Raw genomic sequence first — 17,648 nt, forward strand, 5'->3', positions numbered from 1 at the left:
TTTATTCTAATTTAGCTCTGAATCGTTTTAGGAATTATTTGGGGTTAAAATCTGATATACTGTGGTGTTAAATGGGTTAGTGACCAACAGGACTGGTGTGTAAATCAAGACACTGATGCACTTAACCGCAGTGGGCATAAATGTTAATATGTTTCTTTTTGTGAATCCAAAAGTTTTGTACCATATTCACCCGCCTGTTGCAGAAGACATAAAAAGGACCAAAATACACAGTTTAAGTAGACAAATACTCAACTGTAATGTTCAACTGTCTCCTGTGTGTTCAGCACAGAGAGTCCTCTACCAATAACCGCACCAGTATAAAGTTGTGTTGGAGCCAAAGATTCAGGAACAAACAGGTGCAATAAGATCATTGGTGGGAGGGAGGCAGCTGTCATTTGTCACAGAGTAAATGAAATGGCTCCCCAAAGAGGAAACACATAGTACTGAGTGGTTGCTTTGCCCCAGTGGGTTGCAGAATTTATGTATCTATTTATCTCTCTCTGCTTTCAGGAAGTGCAGTGATGTAACAAGCAAAACGTGCTTCATCTTCACTCCCACTTGCCACCCCACAATATTGATCAAATGATTAATGTCTTGGAAAAATATTGCCTCTTCCGAGAGTTGACATGAGAGCTCTGACTGCGTTGTGTAACAGCATGTGTTTAATTTCTGCTGCTGTGTAAGATGAACACTTCATTGCAGGTCGACCTGCCCAGTGTTCCAAGTCAGGGAAACCCTACTGGCTGCAGGTATGTATCAGACAATGACGAAGATGTGTTAAATTCAATACAATTAAGTGACAAGTTTTATCTAAGAGCTGGTATCTGGGATTATTCTTGCTGCAGCCCCAAGTTCTCTCCCTGGTTGTATTTTGTAATATGCTTAAAGACATTTGTAGTGTGTCATGGAGTAGGGAGGCTGACTTCTGGATTTGAATTAACCCTTTCAAACAAGATGTGTTTCTTTGAGGTTATTTTTGGGGGCTTTTTATGCCTTTATCATAGCCAAAGTGAGAGACAGGAACGTCGGAGAGAGAGAGGGGGGATGACATGCAGCAAAGGGCCACCAGTCAGACTCAAAACCAGGCCACTGCAGTCAGGACTAAGCCTTAACGGTACACATTCAACTAGGTGAGCCACTGAGGTGTCCCACAGGATGTGGTTTTAAATGTGGTTTTACTCTACCTCATTCACTGCAGAACTGTTCATCTCTCCAGAATGCAGGTATTCATCCTAATCTAAGTAAAACTTTCCATCTCATGGCTGAAATTCAGCATTTTGGTTGTGAAAGCCTGATGAAGGCTCATATGTCAAAATACTGTCACACACATTGGAATTTGCGTCTTCATGTGGATGTTTTGCACAGTGGCATCAGTACTTTCTCTCCCCTTGTTACCTACATTACCTATTCCTCCTATGAGTGTTTGTCAGTCCTGACGTGTGAAGACGAGACATGTAAGCTGCACTTGTTTTTCTTTTCCTCAGGGGTGGTGCTTTTTGTTTTTGTGGTGCAAAGAAGAGTTTAAAGGCAGCACACTGGCAATATATATTTATTGAATGTACACTTACAATATTGAGTGAGAGCAGTTAAATGGAAAATCATATTTTATGATTCTCATTTGAATCTCTCAAAGACGTTGCAGATTATTCTTCAGCCTCCTTTGCCTAAAACGGAGAGAAATAAAGATAATTAATCAAATGAAAACAGTCACCAGTTAGAAATCTGGAACAAGAAATCTTTTCCTCTAGCACAATCGACCACCACTTGATATTTACAACAGCATGTGCTTGAGTTCCATGTCTTACTTACTTTTCCAATTTCTCGACTCTTTGCCCTCAGCTTGTTGACCTGAGACTCAGCGATGTCAGCTCTCTCCTGAGCCTCCTCCAGCTCGTGCTGAACCTTCCTGTACCTGGACAGGTGAGTGTTGGCCTGCTCCTCCTGTGGGTAAAATTCAACACTGGAGTCAACAACCTTTGAGACCGAAGATGCAGTGATGAACTGATTCTGGTAATTAAGTTGTTACTGTCAGACATTTTACACACATAATGGAAGTGTGTGGTTGTATTCTTTCAGTTTTAAGGCTTTATTTCAGGCAATACAGTGAATAGGTTTAAACAAGTTTCTGACTTACAGCCTCCTCAGACTGTCTCTTGTAGGCCTTCACTTTCAGCTGCAGCTTGTCCACCAGATCCTGAAGTCTGCTGACGTTCTTCTTGTCCTCCTCAGTCTGCAGTGACATGAATTGATGATTGAAGTGTATTCATTTGCATATTTGTCAAGCAACTGTACCAATCAGTCATAATGAAAATAAGAAATACCTGGTAGGTGAGCTCCTTCACTCTTCTCTCATACTTCCTCACACCTTTGACAGCCTCTGCTCCTCGTCTCTGCTCAGCTTCAACTTCAGCCTCAAGCTCACGCACCTGAAATATAGACAGTGTCTGCTGTTACTTGGAGGAAAAAAAATTAACACTGAAACTAAAGTCGAGCTGAGGTTGGCAGGCAAAGCTATCTTTACCCTAGCCTCCAGTTTCTGGAGCTGCTTCTTGCCGCCCTTCATGGCCAGATTCTCAGCCTCATCAAGGCGGTGTTGAAGGTCCTTCACTGTCACCTCCAGGTTCTTCTTCATCCTCTCCAAATGAGCACTGGTGTCCTGCTCTTTCTTTAACTCTTCTGCCATCATGGCGGCCTATAACACAACAACCATGACTACAGACAATCCTCCAATACCATAAAGAAGTAAGGAGCTATATCTGAATCATTTTGACTCACATCAGTGATGGCCTTCTTGGCTTTTTCTTCAGCATTTCTTGCTTCCTGAACAGCGTCTTCTACTTCTCCTTGGATCTGGACCAGGTCAGCCTCCAGTTTCTTTTTGGTGTTGATGAGGCTGGTGTTCTATTATAAAAGAAGCAGCAATGAAATTTAACGTGTTCAGCTATAGAGGAACAAAGTTTCAATTCTTGTTTGTCAGTCTTTGAGGGTACCTGAGAGTGCAGTAGTGCCACACGCTCGCTGGCATCAACCAGCTCCTGTTCAGCCACTTTGCGGCCTCTCTCCGTCTGCTCCAGTGCAGCTCTCAGCTCCTCGATCTCAGCCAGCATCAGGTTGTTCCTGCGCTCCACCATAGCAACCTGCTCCTTCATGTCTTCCTGACTTCTAATGGCCTCATCAAGATGAAGCTGAGCATCCTAAATTGTAAAACATTGATAGCTATATAAGCAAAAGTATTCAGCTACTTTTACAGAAAGAAGATTCTCTGCCACAGATCCTCCAGTGGAGTTACCTTAAGTTGGCCTTGCACGTTTCTCAGCTGTTTCTGGGCTTCAGCTGCCTGGCGGTTGGCATGGCTCAGCTGAATCTCCATCTCATTGAGGTCTCCCTCCATCTTCTTCTTGATTCTCAGGGCATCATTCCTGCTTCTGACCTCAGCGTCCAGAGTGCTCTGCATAGACTCAATCACTCTCTGGCTGTTCCTCTTGATCTGCTCAATCTCCTCGTCCTTCTCTGCAAGTTTTCTGTCAATTTCGCTCTTGACTTGGGTGAGCTCAAGCTGAATACGGAGAATCTTGGATTCCTCATGCTCCAGGGTAGCCTGTTAACAAGTATGACCTTTATCAACTACAGCACAGAAGAGTTCCTTCATTATAAATACAGAAACTGAGTCACAGTGAAGAAAAATAGCACTGAGGTGTCAAGTCCAACACCTTTACAAGATGAGTCTCACACAGGTTCTGCTAATATTTCACAACTGTCTTGCAGCTAATACAGAAACACAGCTGTGTACTTTTTCTTTTTGCAATATTTTAGATTTTTCATCTATATTTCATATTTACATTTGGTCTACAATTTTAAATTTCAGTTTTCTTTACATCTCCTCTGCTTGTACAACGGTTGAATGATTTGGACAAGGTGGTTCTTCTGTCACTGTAACTTTAAGCTATAATGATTGATACAATGATTCAGTCTTACCTCTGCCTCCTCCAGAGCAGTCTGGATCTCTGATTTCTCACCCTCCACTGTCTTCTTTCCCTTCTCAAGCTCATGAATAGTCTTACCAGTCTCACCCAGTTGTTCACTCAGATCTGAGATCTCCTCTGTTGGAGCAGGTTTATAAAGTATAAATTTTAGCACATAAGCAAAGTAAAAAATATCATGTAATATAGATACTTCAGATAAATTGAACTGAGTGCATATCCATTGGGGAAAATAAAATTAACTTTCTTACGTTGCAGGTTCTTGTTCTCCCTCTTCAAGGTCTCCAAGTGGTCCAGAGCTTCTTCATATGAGTTTTTCATTTTGAACAGCTCAGTACTCATTGACCGAGCCTCCTTCTGAGCTCCCTCCAGCTCTGCCTGACTCTCCTCATACTTCTGCTTCCATTCAGCGAGAACCTGAAAGTAAAACAAGCAAGTGAGTGTTTTTTGTCACCTCATGCAACTAGTAAAAACCATATGTTTATATAAAAAATAGCAAACCTTGTCAAAGTTCCTTTGCTTCTTGTCGAGGGTAGCAGCAAGAGCATTAGCTCTCTCCACATCGATCATCAGGTCCTCCACTTCACCCTGCAGCCTCTGTTTTGTCTTTTCCAGAGAGGCACATTTTGCGTTCACAGCCTCGATGGATTCCTCAGCATCCTGAAGACGCTGGGCAAGCTTTTTCCTGTTAAAACGTATAATAAGTGGGTTTTAGATCATTTACAGACTCAGTGCATGTGGAAACAGTGTGACTTCAGGACTGTCCATTACTTTGCCTCCTCCAGCTCCTCAGTGCGCTGAATGGCATCAGTCTCATATTTGGTTCTCCACTGAGCCACCTCGCTGTTGGCCTTGGACAATGCACGTTGCAGCTCAGCCTTGGCCTCCTGCTCCTCCTCATACTGCTCTCTGAGCAGGTCGCAGTCATGACGGGATGACTGAACAGCATGAGCCAGGGCATTCTTGGCCTGATAATCCAAATGAGAACCTGATCAATATTTGATACCAATCACCTGGTGGCTTTATACTCTGTGGTTATCCATCTGTTTTCATAGACTGTTACCTTAACTTCCTCCTCTATGTGCCTCTTCAGCTCCTCAATTTGCTGGGTAAAGGCCTGCTTGCCTCTTGTCAGCTGAGAAACAAGAGCTTCTTTCTCCTCCAGCTGACGCACAATTTCACCTAATCAAAGATATAGTAACAACTTAATGTACATCAGAATTTCAGAAAATGATACTTAGACTACTGAGAGAAATTTCTTATGCACACATTGGGCAGGGTTCGTAATATTGTGCATCTCTCCATCTTGTCTGACAAATAGAGATATATTTTACAGGTTTGCACCTAGTGTAATATCATATAATATAATATTTATCGATAATTTACATTTTTAAAGATCCTCCCACAGTATTTATCTTCAGGATTGTGCAAGCATACCATTTTCAGTTTGAAGTCTTGCTTTTTGTGCACTGAAGTCGTTTAGCTGACGGACATTCTCATCATTCTTGGATTTAAGCTCACACAGTTGATCTTCTAATGTCCTGCACATCTTTTCAAGGTTTGCCTGATAAAAGAAAGCATGTGTTAGTTTGAAGTTATTTACCAATAAAAATAAAATTTTGCTCCCTTTATGAAAATGCAGCGCTCTCACCTTTGCTTTGGCGATAGACTCCATATTGCTGCTGAGGTCATCGATCTCCATCTTGTATTCACTTTTCTCTTTCTCCAGTTTCTGTTTGACTCTCTGGAGATTATCAATCTGTTCTCCCAGCTCTGCCACACTGTCGGCCTGCTTCTTGCGCAGAGCTGCAGCGGTGGCCTCATGCTGTAGGGTGGACTCTTCGAGATCACGACGCAGCTTCTGAAACTCAGCCTCGCGCTTCTTGTTCATTTCAATCTGAGCTGCAGTTGCTCCACCAGCCTCTTCGAGCCTCTCGCTGATCTCCTCAAGCTCCCTGGAGAGATCAGACCTCTGTTTCTCCACCTTGGCCCGAGCAGCCCTCTCAGCCTCAATCTCTTCTTCCAGCTCCTCAATACGAGCCTGAAATACACAATGTTTAAGTGAAAATCATTGAAGATATTTGACAGTTATTTTGCTTTTGACTGGCACTTGTTCAAAAACACACCTGAAGTTCTTTTATCTTTTTCTGTAGCTGGATTCCAAGAGACTGCTCATCCTCAATCTTACCCAGGAGCTGGCTTATCTCAAAGTCCTTCCTGAAGAGGAAGGAAATCAATATGGCAATATTGAAATTGTGTTTCAGAAGAACCTCTCATAGAATCTTTACTGTTAGAGGACAGATAAAATCATTTTCTAACTTCTTTATTTTCTCCTCAGACTGCTGCTTGTCATTCTCCAGATCCATTATGGATTCATGGGCCAGTTTCAGATCTCCTTCGAGCTTCCTCTTTGCTCGCTCAAGATCCATACGGAGCTTCTTCTCTTGCTCCAGGGAACCTTCAAGCTGTCAGGGAAAGAGGTGCATTGAATCACAATAAAGATATGATTGGTATGTTCATTATTTGCTCCCATAGGTATATTACTCACATCATCCACTTGCTGCTCCAGCTTGGTCTTGGCCTTTGTCAGAGTGTTGACTTTGTCTTCCTCTGCCTGAAGATCATCAAGGACCTGCTGATGGGCCTCTTGGAGGGCTTTCTTCTCTTTCGTCAACTTGGCAATGGTCTCATCTTGAGAGGCCATTTCTTCTGTAAGGTTTTTGACCTATAAACATTTCCATGAATTTGAATTAACAAAAGGTTTTTATTTACACATTATCTTGAAAATATCTAGTCAAAAGAAAACAATCTTGTCACCTTGTTCTCAGTGGCATGTTTCTCCTTTTCCACCTTTGCCAGGGTGAGCTCCAAGTCATCAATGTCTTTCTTCAACTCAGAGCACTCATCCTCCAGCTTCCTCTTCTTTGCAGTCAACTCAGCATTCATTTCCTCCTCATCCTCCAGTCTCTCAGCCGTCTCCTTGAGTTTAGCCTCAAGCTGGATTTTTGCTTTAATGAGCCCCTCGCACCTTTCCTCAGCATCAGCAAGGTTTTCACCTTCCTAAAAGTCAAGTTTGTGTCATGAAATCAGTAATTTTATGAAGGATATTAAGTAGAAATACACACAATAGCCACAGTTATGCAACTTACAGACTGCACTTGCAACAAGAGGTCATTCTTCTCCTGCAGGAGAGAAACCATCTTCTCCTCCAGTTCTTTCTTCTTAGCCAGAGCCTTTGATAGGTCTTCTTTGGTCTTTTCAAAGTCCTCTTTCATTTGGGCCATCTCTTTCTCAGTCTCTGCACTCTTTAGCAGAGGCTTAATCTTGAAGTATAATTTCATCCATGGCCAGGTTTTGACATTCATGAATGAGCGGATGTTGTACTGGATGGAGAAAATGGCCTCTCTGATGAAAACAAAGAACATTTTTTTAGCAATGTTTATTTTTAGAAATAAAGTTGATGAAAAAAAAATAGACGGAAACATTACCTCCTTTCCATCATCTTGACAAACTCTCTCCTCATGAGGTAACCTCTGCAGAGAGCCTGAGTCATTGTGACCAGTTCAGCCAGTTTTTCATCTCTCATCTCCTCCAGAGTTCCCAGCAGACCGGCTTTGAAGAACACCTGAGAGCCAAAAAAACACCCGAGATTCAACAATTTTAATAACTTCTCGATAGCTGATCTTGTACCTCTTTGTAAACCGCCATTTCCAGAGGAGAGTTTCTTACTCTACCTTGGTATGGCCAAACTTGTACTGAGTGTGGTCCACATCGATGGATCCTAGCAGTTTCTCTGAGGCCTTCTTGTTGTCGATAAACTGTCCCTCTGGGATGACACTGGCATTCAATACTTTATATCTATGAAAAAAGATTTTATTCAGTTAGAAAGCACTAGTGTGGTGATAAACACTTTTTAATGCCTGCAAAGACGATATTTCTGCTACCTCTGCTTGAAGTCACCATAGAGGATTCTGCTGGGGAAACCTTTCCTGCAGATCCTGATGCCTTCCAGCACACCGTTACACCTCAGCTGGTGGATGACCAGGTGGTTCTCCATAAGACCTTAAAGACATGCTAAATTCAGTTGTGTGTTGCATGTTTACAGAATTCTTTTTAAGTGAATACATTAATACTGATACTAGGATTACCTGGAGTCTTTGATTCATTGGGAATCAGACAACGTACAAAGTGAGGATGAGTGCTCCTCAAGTTGGTCATCAGCTTGCCTAAATTCTCCTGAAGAATTTAAAGGACATTTAAAGATCATTCCAAACGGCACTAAATTAGAGATAATTGCAGTGAAGCACATGAGTCATTCTCTCAAATCTTACTCTGAACAACGCAGACACAGTCTGGAAGGAGCCACCCTTCTTCTTGCCAGCTTTCTTGCCACCGCCACCCTCAGCTGTCAGTGGAACAACAATTACATTGAAATGGTTAAATTCAACACAAGTGAGTTTTCAGTTTTAATATCTCATAATGTAGAGACACATAACAGCATGTACCTTCTGATGAGGCATGTGATGCATACAGGAAGGACAGCAGTTTGACTGACGACTTCTGGTAGAGCTGAACCACTGAGTCATTCAGGGGATCTTTGTTCTTGTCCAGCCAGCCAACGATGTTGTAATCAACAGTGCCAGCATAGTGCACCAGAGAGAAATGGGCCTCAGCTTTGCCTTTGGCAGGTTTTGGTTTCTGGAAGGGGGCACTTTTCCCAAGATGCTGGTCATACAGTTTGTTCTTGAAGGTTGTGTCCGTTGCCTTGGGGAACATACACTCCTCTTCAAGGATGGAGAAGATGCCCATTGGCTGTCACAATGAAATGATTATTTAAAACAGAAGCTTTCAAGGTGTTGAACGGTTTTCTGTATTTGTCAATATAGAACATCTTCTCACCTTCTCAATAAGCTCAATGCAGGCAGCCAGGTCCATGCCAAAGTCAATGAACTCCCATTCAATTCCTTCTTTCTTGTACTCTTCTTGCTCCAGGACAAACATGTGGTGGTTGAAAAACTGTTGCAGTTTTTCATTGGTGAAGTTGATACAAAGCTGCTCCAAGCTATTGTACTAAAGAGATAAAGACATCAAATGTAAGCTTTACTCACAGTGTCCCTGAGCATACAGAGGCAAGTTTTAGACAATGACAAGAATTTAAATAGGAAATATACAAACTGATCAAATAATTCATTGTTTGAATGATAGAAATGGTTGTGGTTAATTACATAACACTTACTAAACATGAAATTATTAGTACTCTTAGTTTTGATGCACCGTGCACCCTGATTTTGAAATGAAAAGTTTGTGCAAACTTATTTGATTGAAGCTGTATAAGACTATGTAGTGTTATCCACACATACTTACATCAAAGATTTCAAACCCAGCAATATCCAGGACACCGATGAAAAAGCTTCGGGGCTGCTTGGTATCCAGCATCTCATTGATTCTGACGACCATCCACAAGAACATTTTCTCATAGACAGACTTGCAGAGAGCCATGACGGAATTGTTGACCTGATTTTACAAATGAATGGTACAACATATTATAAATTGTAAAAATTAACAAAAGATGTCTATGGGTCAAAACAAGCTAAAGAGCATACAGAGCTGATATAAGAACTGTGAGAGCCTTTGCAAATCATTAGTAAGGAAAATATTATTAACCTGTGTCTTGATATGTGAAAACAAAAAACAGACTTTGGTGTTTTTGTGTTTTGTCTCCTATACCTGAGGGACAGTTTGACCTTTGGTCACATACTCGTTCCCGACCTTCACTCTGGGGTAGCATAGTGCTTTGAGCAAATCAGCAGAGTTCAGACCCATGAGGTAGGCGATTTTATCTGCCACTAAGAAAAGAGAACACAAATTGTCATCTTTAAAACCCATAATATGAGGTTGAAGTCATCAGTACAACTCGAAAACACAAGTCAAAACCTCTGCAACTACATTCAAGTTCATGCTGTATGGGTTTCATACCCTCAGTGCCATCAGGCTCAGCCTGCTCCTCACGCTGCTTCTGCTTGAATTTCATGTTTCCATGATGCATCACAGCTCCAGTCAACTTGTAAATGTATGCCTTCTCTTCTGCAGTGAAGCCGAGGATGTCAATAGCAGTCTGTGGTTAAAAAAAGGAGGTTTTAAAACACAAGCTGTCCTCAAATGTTCAGCATGTATCAAACACTTGTAATACAGCTTACTTAGCTTTCAAGCAATAATGAGCATGCTCATGGTAATATGAAAATGAAGGAGGACATTAGAAACCCAACTTCGTATAATTCAATCAAGAACAACACTACTATCAAAAATTACAACAGAGTTGAATCAATGGCAAAAAAACACAAACCCTCAAAGCTTCATAAAAATAGGACTCATTGGTCTAATGAATTCATCAAACATAGTCACTGTGAAAGTGAACATAAGCCCATTTCTTGTAGCAGTAAATGCAAACATCAAAGTAAAGTTGTCCTTACATCAGTAGCAATGAATTCTTCAATGTCATTGATACTCTTGACAGTGATTTCACCCTGACTGATCATAGGATAGTCATATGGATTTGTGGTGATCAGCAGAGCCTCTGAAGAAAAGGAAAAAAACATGTAAATATAGAAGAATACATCACTTGATTTAGAAAAACTGACAACATTGTTCACTAATCTCTCACCTATCAGCTCAGGTTTGTGGCCTGTTGTCAGCTGATAGAAGATGTGGTAGCTCCTCTCAGCAGACAGCTGGAACGTCACTCGAGACTTCTCCAGCAGATCTGTCGATCACACAGTTGGTCAGTTCTGTTCAATGAACAGAAGGTACAAGAACAAACTGCAGTTTGTCTGCTGTGCCATATCTAGCCTTACATGTTTCAATGTCTGCTGAGGCCAGCTTCCCAGTTGTTCCGAAATGGATTCTGATGAATTTACCCTATTCAAAAGAAAACTGCGAATTAGTATTACTTCTTAAAAACTGATGTTGTGTGAAAAGACCCAGGTTAACAAACACTTACAAAGCGGGATGAGTTGTCATTCCTCACAGTTTTGGCATTTCCATAAGCCTCCAGCAGTGGGTTAGCTGCAATGATTTGATCCTCCAGTGACCCCTGAAAATAATATTACATGGTGTCTTAGTATTTTCCTATATCAATTTTCATGAATATTATCATATGTACAGTATATTACATTATTTACCTGCATTTTTCCAGCAGCTTGCTCAGATTTTTTTCCCGAAGCCACTGCGATTGTCGCAAAGTACTGGATGACACGTTTGGTGTTGACAGTCTTTCCTGCGCCGGATTCTCCACTTGAATGAATTATATAACAAAATTATTTGATGCATTAGTCTATGTCAGACATAATACAGTGCAGAAATAATAAGTCTGAGTTAAAAATTAGCTCTCTTGACTACTTACGTAATCAGGATTGACTGATTCTCACGATCTGTGAAGAGAATGCAGTTTGAACACTCATGCTGTATTTTTGCATTCATTTATCATACACAGTAAGACTACATTACATTTTTATATTACAACAGTCAGAGTGTCCCCATAAAGTGCAACCTTACCAACTACAACAGTGTGAAACAGTGTATACTTTTCAAAGGCTGGCCTCTCTGAAAGAGCTTTTTTAAAATGATTGATACCTTGGAGCATGAACTGATAGGCGTTGTCCGAGATGGAGAAGATGTGGGGCGGAGCCTCAATCCTCTTTTTTCCTCTGTATCCTGATACTACCACTGCATCATACACTGGGAGCCACTTGTAGGGGTTCACAGTAACGCAGAACAGCCCTGAGTAGGTCTGTGGGGACAGAGAGGACTATTACTCACACACATCTTCCTGTTGTCACCGTAAATTTAATGTGCTCATGTGCTGATTTAGTTCAAGCTCACGTAGATCATCCATGCTGCATAGCGCTCTTTGAGGTTATACAGCACAGCAGGCTCACTGAGGTGGGTCATCATGGCCATGTCCTCAATCTTATCGAACTTTGGAGGGTTCATGGGGAAGATCTCAACATCCTTTACAGTTATAGACTGTTACAGAGACAGAAAAGACACAGGACTTTAGTTACAACAGTGAACTGACTAAGGTGGTTACAATTTAGGTAAACTTTAGAAAAACCTACAAACACAGATATGTCTGGCACTCCAAAATCAGTAATCAGCTTTCCCTTTATGACCCGATTAGAGAGAAATTATAGACATACACTGAATTCATGCACTGTTATGTCAACTTATTTTACTTTAAAGAGACAATCACTCAGTCTTGCATTCAACGTTCTTTGAAAATGAATGTTATTTTAATTCTTTTTTCTTTCATATGACAAAACTGTTTAAATTGTTTTATTCCAGTGCCATCACTCTCACCTTTCCACAGAGACTCTCCACGGTGGCTTTGCCGCCCTCTTTCTTGACAAGTTTTCCCTTGAGGTACATTTCATTGGGCTCACTCACAAAATAAGCTGTTTTAGCATCAAAGGGAGTGTTTTGAGCTTCAATTCTCTCTCTTTCTGGCTTCCGGAGGTAAATGGCCGCCGGGCCAAAACACTCCATTTCCGCGTCCGTGCTCATGGTGACCCGTTACTGCAAGTAAATCAAAAACAAGGCAGCACTCAGTTATTTCAGTCCTTCAGTCCTCTGCACACATAAGGGTGCCCTATTGATGAAGAAAAGGAAATGCTGTTTATGTTATAATGAATGTTACACTCAAAGAACAGAGAAAAATTGACAAGGCTGTGTTTTAGTTATGTATGTTTTGTGCCAAATTATTTACACAATTAGACACAAAAGCCACATTTACAATTTGCAAGATTGTTAGATTTTCTATTAAATGTTAAATCATTGTTGATGCAATGACTTCTTACATGTCCTACAAAGTAACAGAAATAGGAACAATTTATCTTTGCTCATTTAAGGATGTTAACATCAATACAGTGAGATGAACATAATTGACTGGTAATTGTTACAGACAAAGTAAAATTATGACATTCATATCACATATGCTTTTCACATATGTACTCGACTAGTAATTAAAAATGTTTTTAGGCCAAACTAAACAATGATAAAAGAAAAGAAGTAACTTACCTTCTCCCCTCCCTGTAGAAGAATATGATTATGATGGTCTTATGAGGGATCTGAAGACAGAAACACAAATTGTTTAAATTAATAACTGCTATTAAGATATTTCATACACAAGTGAACTTACTGTACACTGAAGTGCTGGCATAAACACAGCAGTTCTGTGTTCACTTTGTCTGGTAGTAAGTAGTCATGCCCTAGATTGTTCATTAAGCTGCTGGCTTTCCTCCTGCTAATAAAAGACTGTAACTCACTCACCTTGACTGGTCGCCTGTCAGTCCTTGGGGGCGTCCAGACTTCCTTCTTATATAGAGAGATCAGTGTACACTCGGCAGAAATGACTGGCTTTATTTGGTCATGTAGTTTTACGCTCTTTGCTTGAGTATTTTTGCCACAGATCTGATCTCTGGCATCTTTTGTAACTGATCAACAGGCAGTTTATCACAGATTAAACTCCCTCCCACTTTTACTCTCAGTGTCCCTGAGGATACAGAGGCAAGTTTTAGACAATGACAAGAATTGAAATTGGAAATATTACAAAGACTTGCTTGAATGATAGAAATGATTGTGGTTAATTAGTGTGAAAAAATGGCAAGCCCCTCAATGATGTCATCACCAGGTTAAATCAGGTTTATAAACTAAAACAGACATAAACTGAGTATTGTTTTCCCCAGTCATTCATAAGAATATTGTTCAGTATGATTTGTTTGTTTTAAAGAGAAACAACAACACTCTTGGGGGCTGCTATGTATGGTGAGACAAAACACATAACACATTTGTCTCTGTTAACTATTTTACCAGACACTGTTAAAATGGAGGCAGAATATAAAAGTGTATAAATAGATCAAGACTTAACAATGCAGCATTTTTTCAACCTTACATAAATATTGTTCTGGCAGCTGTATCAGTCACCGAAGATCAGACATTGTTTTGGTCTTTACAGTAATCTCCTTAATGCACCTTGGCACTGCAGAGGCTCTGAGTTTAGCCATGGAGAAGCTCTCATATGTCACTGGTATTCTGTTGCAGAAGCCTTGCAAGTCTTTCCTGTGACAAAGGAGCAGAATTGGACCGAACAGTTGCTAATCTAAGAGCCTGTGAGAATGATGATACCTCGTGATATCAGAAGCACTTGCTGAGGTCTGCATTTTATGAAATTCCAAAGCTAATTGGCTTTGTTCTGCAGGGTGGAAGGACAATAGAAATTAAAAAAATATTCATATTTATAGCACTTTAATTTCCTCTGTCCTGTAAAATGTGACATACAGCATGCATCCTGTGAGAAATAACTTGTCAGACAAATGGTGGTGGCATTTGCTTTGATGTTCTCTTGATACAGCTGTCCATCACAAAGCACTATGTCCCCACACCTTATGTCAAAAATATCTGCCTGCTACAAATAAAAGTATATGTTACAGCATTTTCATTCAAATTATTGTATTTCTTATATATAAACTGCATTGTGGAGTGATAATAATGTCTGTAAAGGTGTCCAAATATCTCATTATAAAAGCCAAGGGTGAAGATCTTGGAGCAGAGCCTACGTTTTAGTTAATGTGATGAAATTACAAATGTCATAACATTATTGATGCACACTTCATATTACAAAAAAATGACCAACAACATTGTGTGCTTTATATTATTACAACTCTAAGGAACATGTAACATTATGTGACAGTTTGTTTTAAACAGATAATGAATTAAAATATAGTAAAGCTGTATAAAAGATGCCTTCATAGGAGAAGTTGTAATGTTTGACAAATACTGTACATTAATACACACCTAAAATGTACAGTAATACATGTTTACATTCTGTTTATAAATGCTGTATAGGGAGACTCAAAGTGAAATGTTCCCCAAATGTGTATAATTTTGACAGTGTTTATTATTCATGTTACTGCTACACAACTTAATACTTATAACTTATACTTATATAACATTGACTAATGCAGAAGCGAGTGGTGTTAATAGTTTTACATTTTTGTCATCTCTGCAATATTTTTCAAACTTTCTTTTCTGTTTGGGACCAGATCTGATTTTTCCAGGTATTTAATTTGGTCTAAGAAAAGTACTTCCATTTTTAGACTAATGACATGACATATTATCCTCAAGAATTTCTTCTATTACTGTGGAATAATTCAGGCTCCACAGTCATATTGCCTGCATAAAGAAACAGATAGGTGATGAGTGCAGGGTTCCTCCTTCTATTTTTGTACATATAACTTCCCAACAAGTCGACAGTCTGAGTCATGAATTGCTCTCTTAATCAATACTGTTCCCATTAATTCATTTACTTTGTCTCTCTGCTGTTTTTAAGTGCTTGTGTTCTTCTCTCTTTCTTCTTTTTGTTGCCATAAGCTTTGATTGTTTTGTTTAAGCATGTTATTACCCTGTTAAGTATTTTGAACTTTCTTTGTATGACACTGAACTATGTAAATAAACTTCAACTTGAACTACGTGATGTCTGAAAAGTGAAGGGAGCATGTGCTCTTTGTTGTGACTTGTGTCATGTGACATTTGGTGCTCTCATTACAGCGTGTCTAAGTCTCAACATAGTGATTTTGAATAAACCTAAATTTAAAAAAAAAAACATGTAAGTGTAAAATAGTAATAAATCTAACGATCTTTAATGACCTGGTATTAAAGTGTTATATTACAGTAAAAGAGAACCATGTTTATACTCTGATATTAGTATACATGACTTCGAGCAAGCCGTCTGTGGGGAAGCGGTGTCAGGTTTCCATTAATCCCCTACTGACAGTACTGACACAGTCTGAGGATCGGTTTCCCAGTTTTTGACTCACATTTGGTTCTAAAAACTCACACCACTCTTATAAACCTACAGAGTGCCAAATATTCACTGATTCACCGGCTCACATTTGATATTTGTTTGGTTTATGAAGGTGTGATAATCCTAGAGCTCAGACTGGTGACAGACGTGTCAATCTTAACAGGGTCGTCTGGCTGGGTTTAGTCGAGGTCAAAGGGCTTCAGCTTTCTAGGGACTAACTACGAAACCTGATAGGTTGAACTACGGTACCAGGACCACATCAGACAGAGTTGTTAAAATATCACAAAAAGGGCATTTGTAAACCTTCATTCGTTTTTTTGTTTTGACATGTTCTACAACAGTATTGACAAACATTACTGAAATAAACAAACCTATATACTGCATCTGGAAATTTATATATTTGTAACGTTCTGATTTTAGTTGGTTGCACTGCTACCTCACAAGGTCAAACTTTTGCAGTACTTCAGTTCATGACTGAATACCTGCAGAACTAATCACTTTCCTATCAGCCTCAGCTGTACTTTGTATTTGGTGCTGGTGAGCAGCTCAAAGCACCACTTCGCCAGCCTCATAGCCTCAAAATATAGTTTGTCCCACTGTCCATGAAATGTCAATTAACACAGAACAGAAACAGTAAAGCTCTGCAGTTGCTTGTTTATTAAACTGATATGCAGCGATAACAGCAGAGGCAACAGAAGTGACAACAACAAATGATAAAATACTCTAACCATATTGGTTTTCTAGTGGCTCAAATGATAATGGAAAGCTTTAAATCAGCAGTTGTTTGAGTCGCATCTGTTAACCCAATCTTTTGGTCTGCAGTTTACATTTCCATTATGATGTTTATATGTGTATTATGATGCTTTTTCTTTCCCCTTTGTGTTGCTTAAAGTCAAAGACAGCTTTATCCTTGTGTCGAACCACTGCTGTTGACAAGTCAGCTGTTTGTTTCTGACCCTATTACATCACCTACTCTAGCTGTTCTTTGTTCAAAACGTAGACATCAAGCTTCATAGCATCCTTTTTTATATGTTGGTGGGACAGTAAACTCTAAAACTGTTGTTTACAGCTCTATTGTCTGATGTGGAATCTGCAGTGAACAGGTGATTAGATTTGTGTCTCCAGATTTTTCAAGACAGACACTTGTGTTGTCTCAAGGGTGCAGATGTATTTTTAAACCCTTTCTTTAAATGGTCTTGTTGTGCTGTGTGTCCTGACAGATGAACTGAAGACAAGGCCAAGCTTGTTGCTTGACCTTTCTCTAAGTCAAGTGTTTGTTCCCCATACGAGGAAAAAGGGGATCATGTTATATGATGTGTAGTAGTTTGCATTCTTTCCTTGTTGAAAGATGACACTTAAGTGGCAAAGATGAGGAGTGGGCATTAGGAGCTAAATACTGAGGACTTCACACCCTAAGAAATAGGCCTATATACTCAATAAAAATGTGATACATGATCTCTTATGCTTCTGGGTGTGCTTATTTGGAAGAAATACAAATATAGCTGTCTCCTCAGCAATGTTCTCAATGCTCAGCCATTTGACACTACTTCAAGTCTTATTGTGGAACAACCTTTGATATAAAACACTGGCTTCCTTGGTGGTCTTAAGACTCCTGTTTGACAAAAGGGCACTGTAACTCACAACTTTGTGAGTCCAGTTTTACAAGTAAAATACATAATAATTAATAAATAGATCTACTGATGCTTTTATCAATTTAATGCTAGTGTTCTCAGATTAATTTAATTATATTGTGTAAATATACTAGTAATTAAAATATAAATTATAGATAAATACAGAATGGGAATCATTAT

At 39.7% G+C, this 17,648-nt stretch overlaps 1 protein-coding gene across 1 annotated transcript; it reads right to left on the bottom strand.

Moving 5' to 3' along the window:
• Positions 1–1,533: 1,533 nt before the first annotated feature.
• Positions 1,534–13,374, bottom strand: LOC139631008 (myosin heavy chain, fast skeletal muscle-like). Its single transcript, XM_071494922.1, has 41 exons — positions 13,305–13,374; positions 13,053–13,102; positions 12,336–12,551; positions 11,859–12,002; positions 11,610–11,766; positions 11,380–11,407; positions 11,159–11,270; positions 10,978–11,070; positions 10,832–10,895; positions 10,642–10,740; positions 10,451–10,554; positions 9,957–10,095; positions 9,708–9,826; positions 9,345–9,494; positions 8,880–9,050; positions 8,486–8,792; positions 8,312–8,385; positions 8,129–8,216; positions 7,925–8,042; positions 7,715–7,838; positions 7,469–7,605; positions 7,130–7,385; positions 6,798–7,040; positions 6,529–6,705; positions 6,300–6,445; positions 6,107–6,197; positions 5,632–6,021; positions 5,418–5,544; positions 5,044–5,162; positions 4,752–4,948; positions 4,482–4,665; positions 4,232–4,397; positions 3,976–4,100; positions 3,290–3,598; positions 2,991–3,194; positions 2,776–2,901; positions 2,522–2,692; positions 2,322–2,426; positions 2,135–2,230; positions 1,810–1,941; positions 1,534–1,664 (listed from the first exon to the last, which is right to left on the bottom strand). The coding sequence occupies exons 3-41, from the start codon at positions 12,537–12,539 to the stop codon at positions 1,644–1,646; spliced, it is 5,817 nt and encodes a 1,938-aa protein (XP_071351023.1). The 5' UTR covers positions 12,540–12,551; positions 13,053–13,102; positions 13,305–13,374; the 3' UTR covers positions 1,534–1,643.
• Positions 13,375–17,648: the final 4,274 nt, after the last annotated feature.

Source organism: Trachinotus anak, unplaced genomic scaffold (assembly GCF_046630095.1).
Source record: "Trachinotus anak isolate AG129_WGS33_773 ecotype Australia unplaced genomic scaffold, CSIRO_AGI_Tana_v1 ptg000013l, whole genome shotgun sequence".
Taxonomy (NCBI): Eukaryota; Metazoa; Chordata; class Actinopteri; order Carangiformes; family Carangidae; genus Trachinotus; species Trachinotus anak.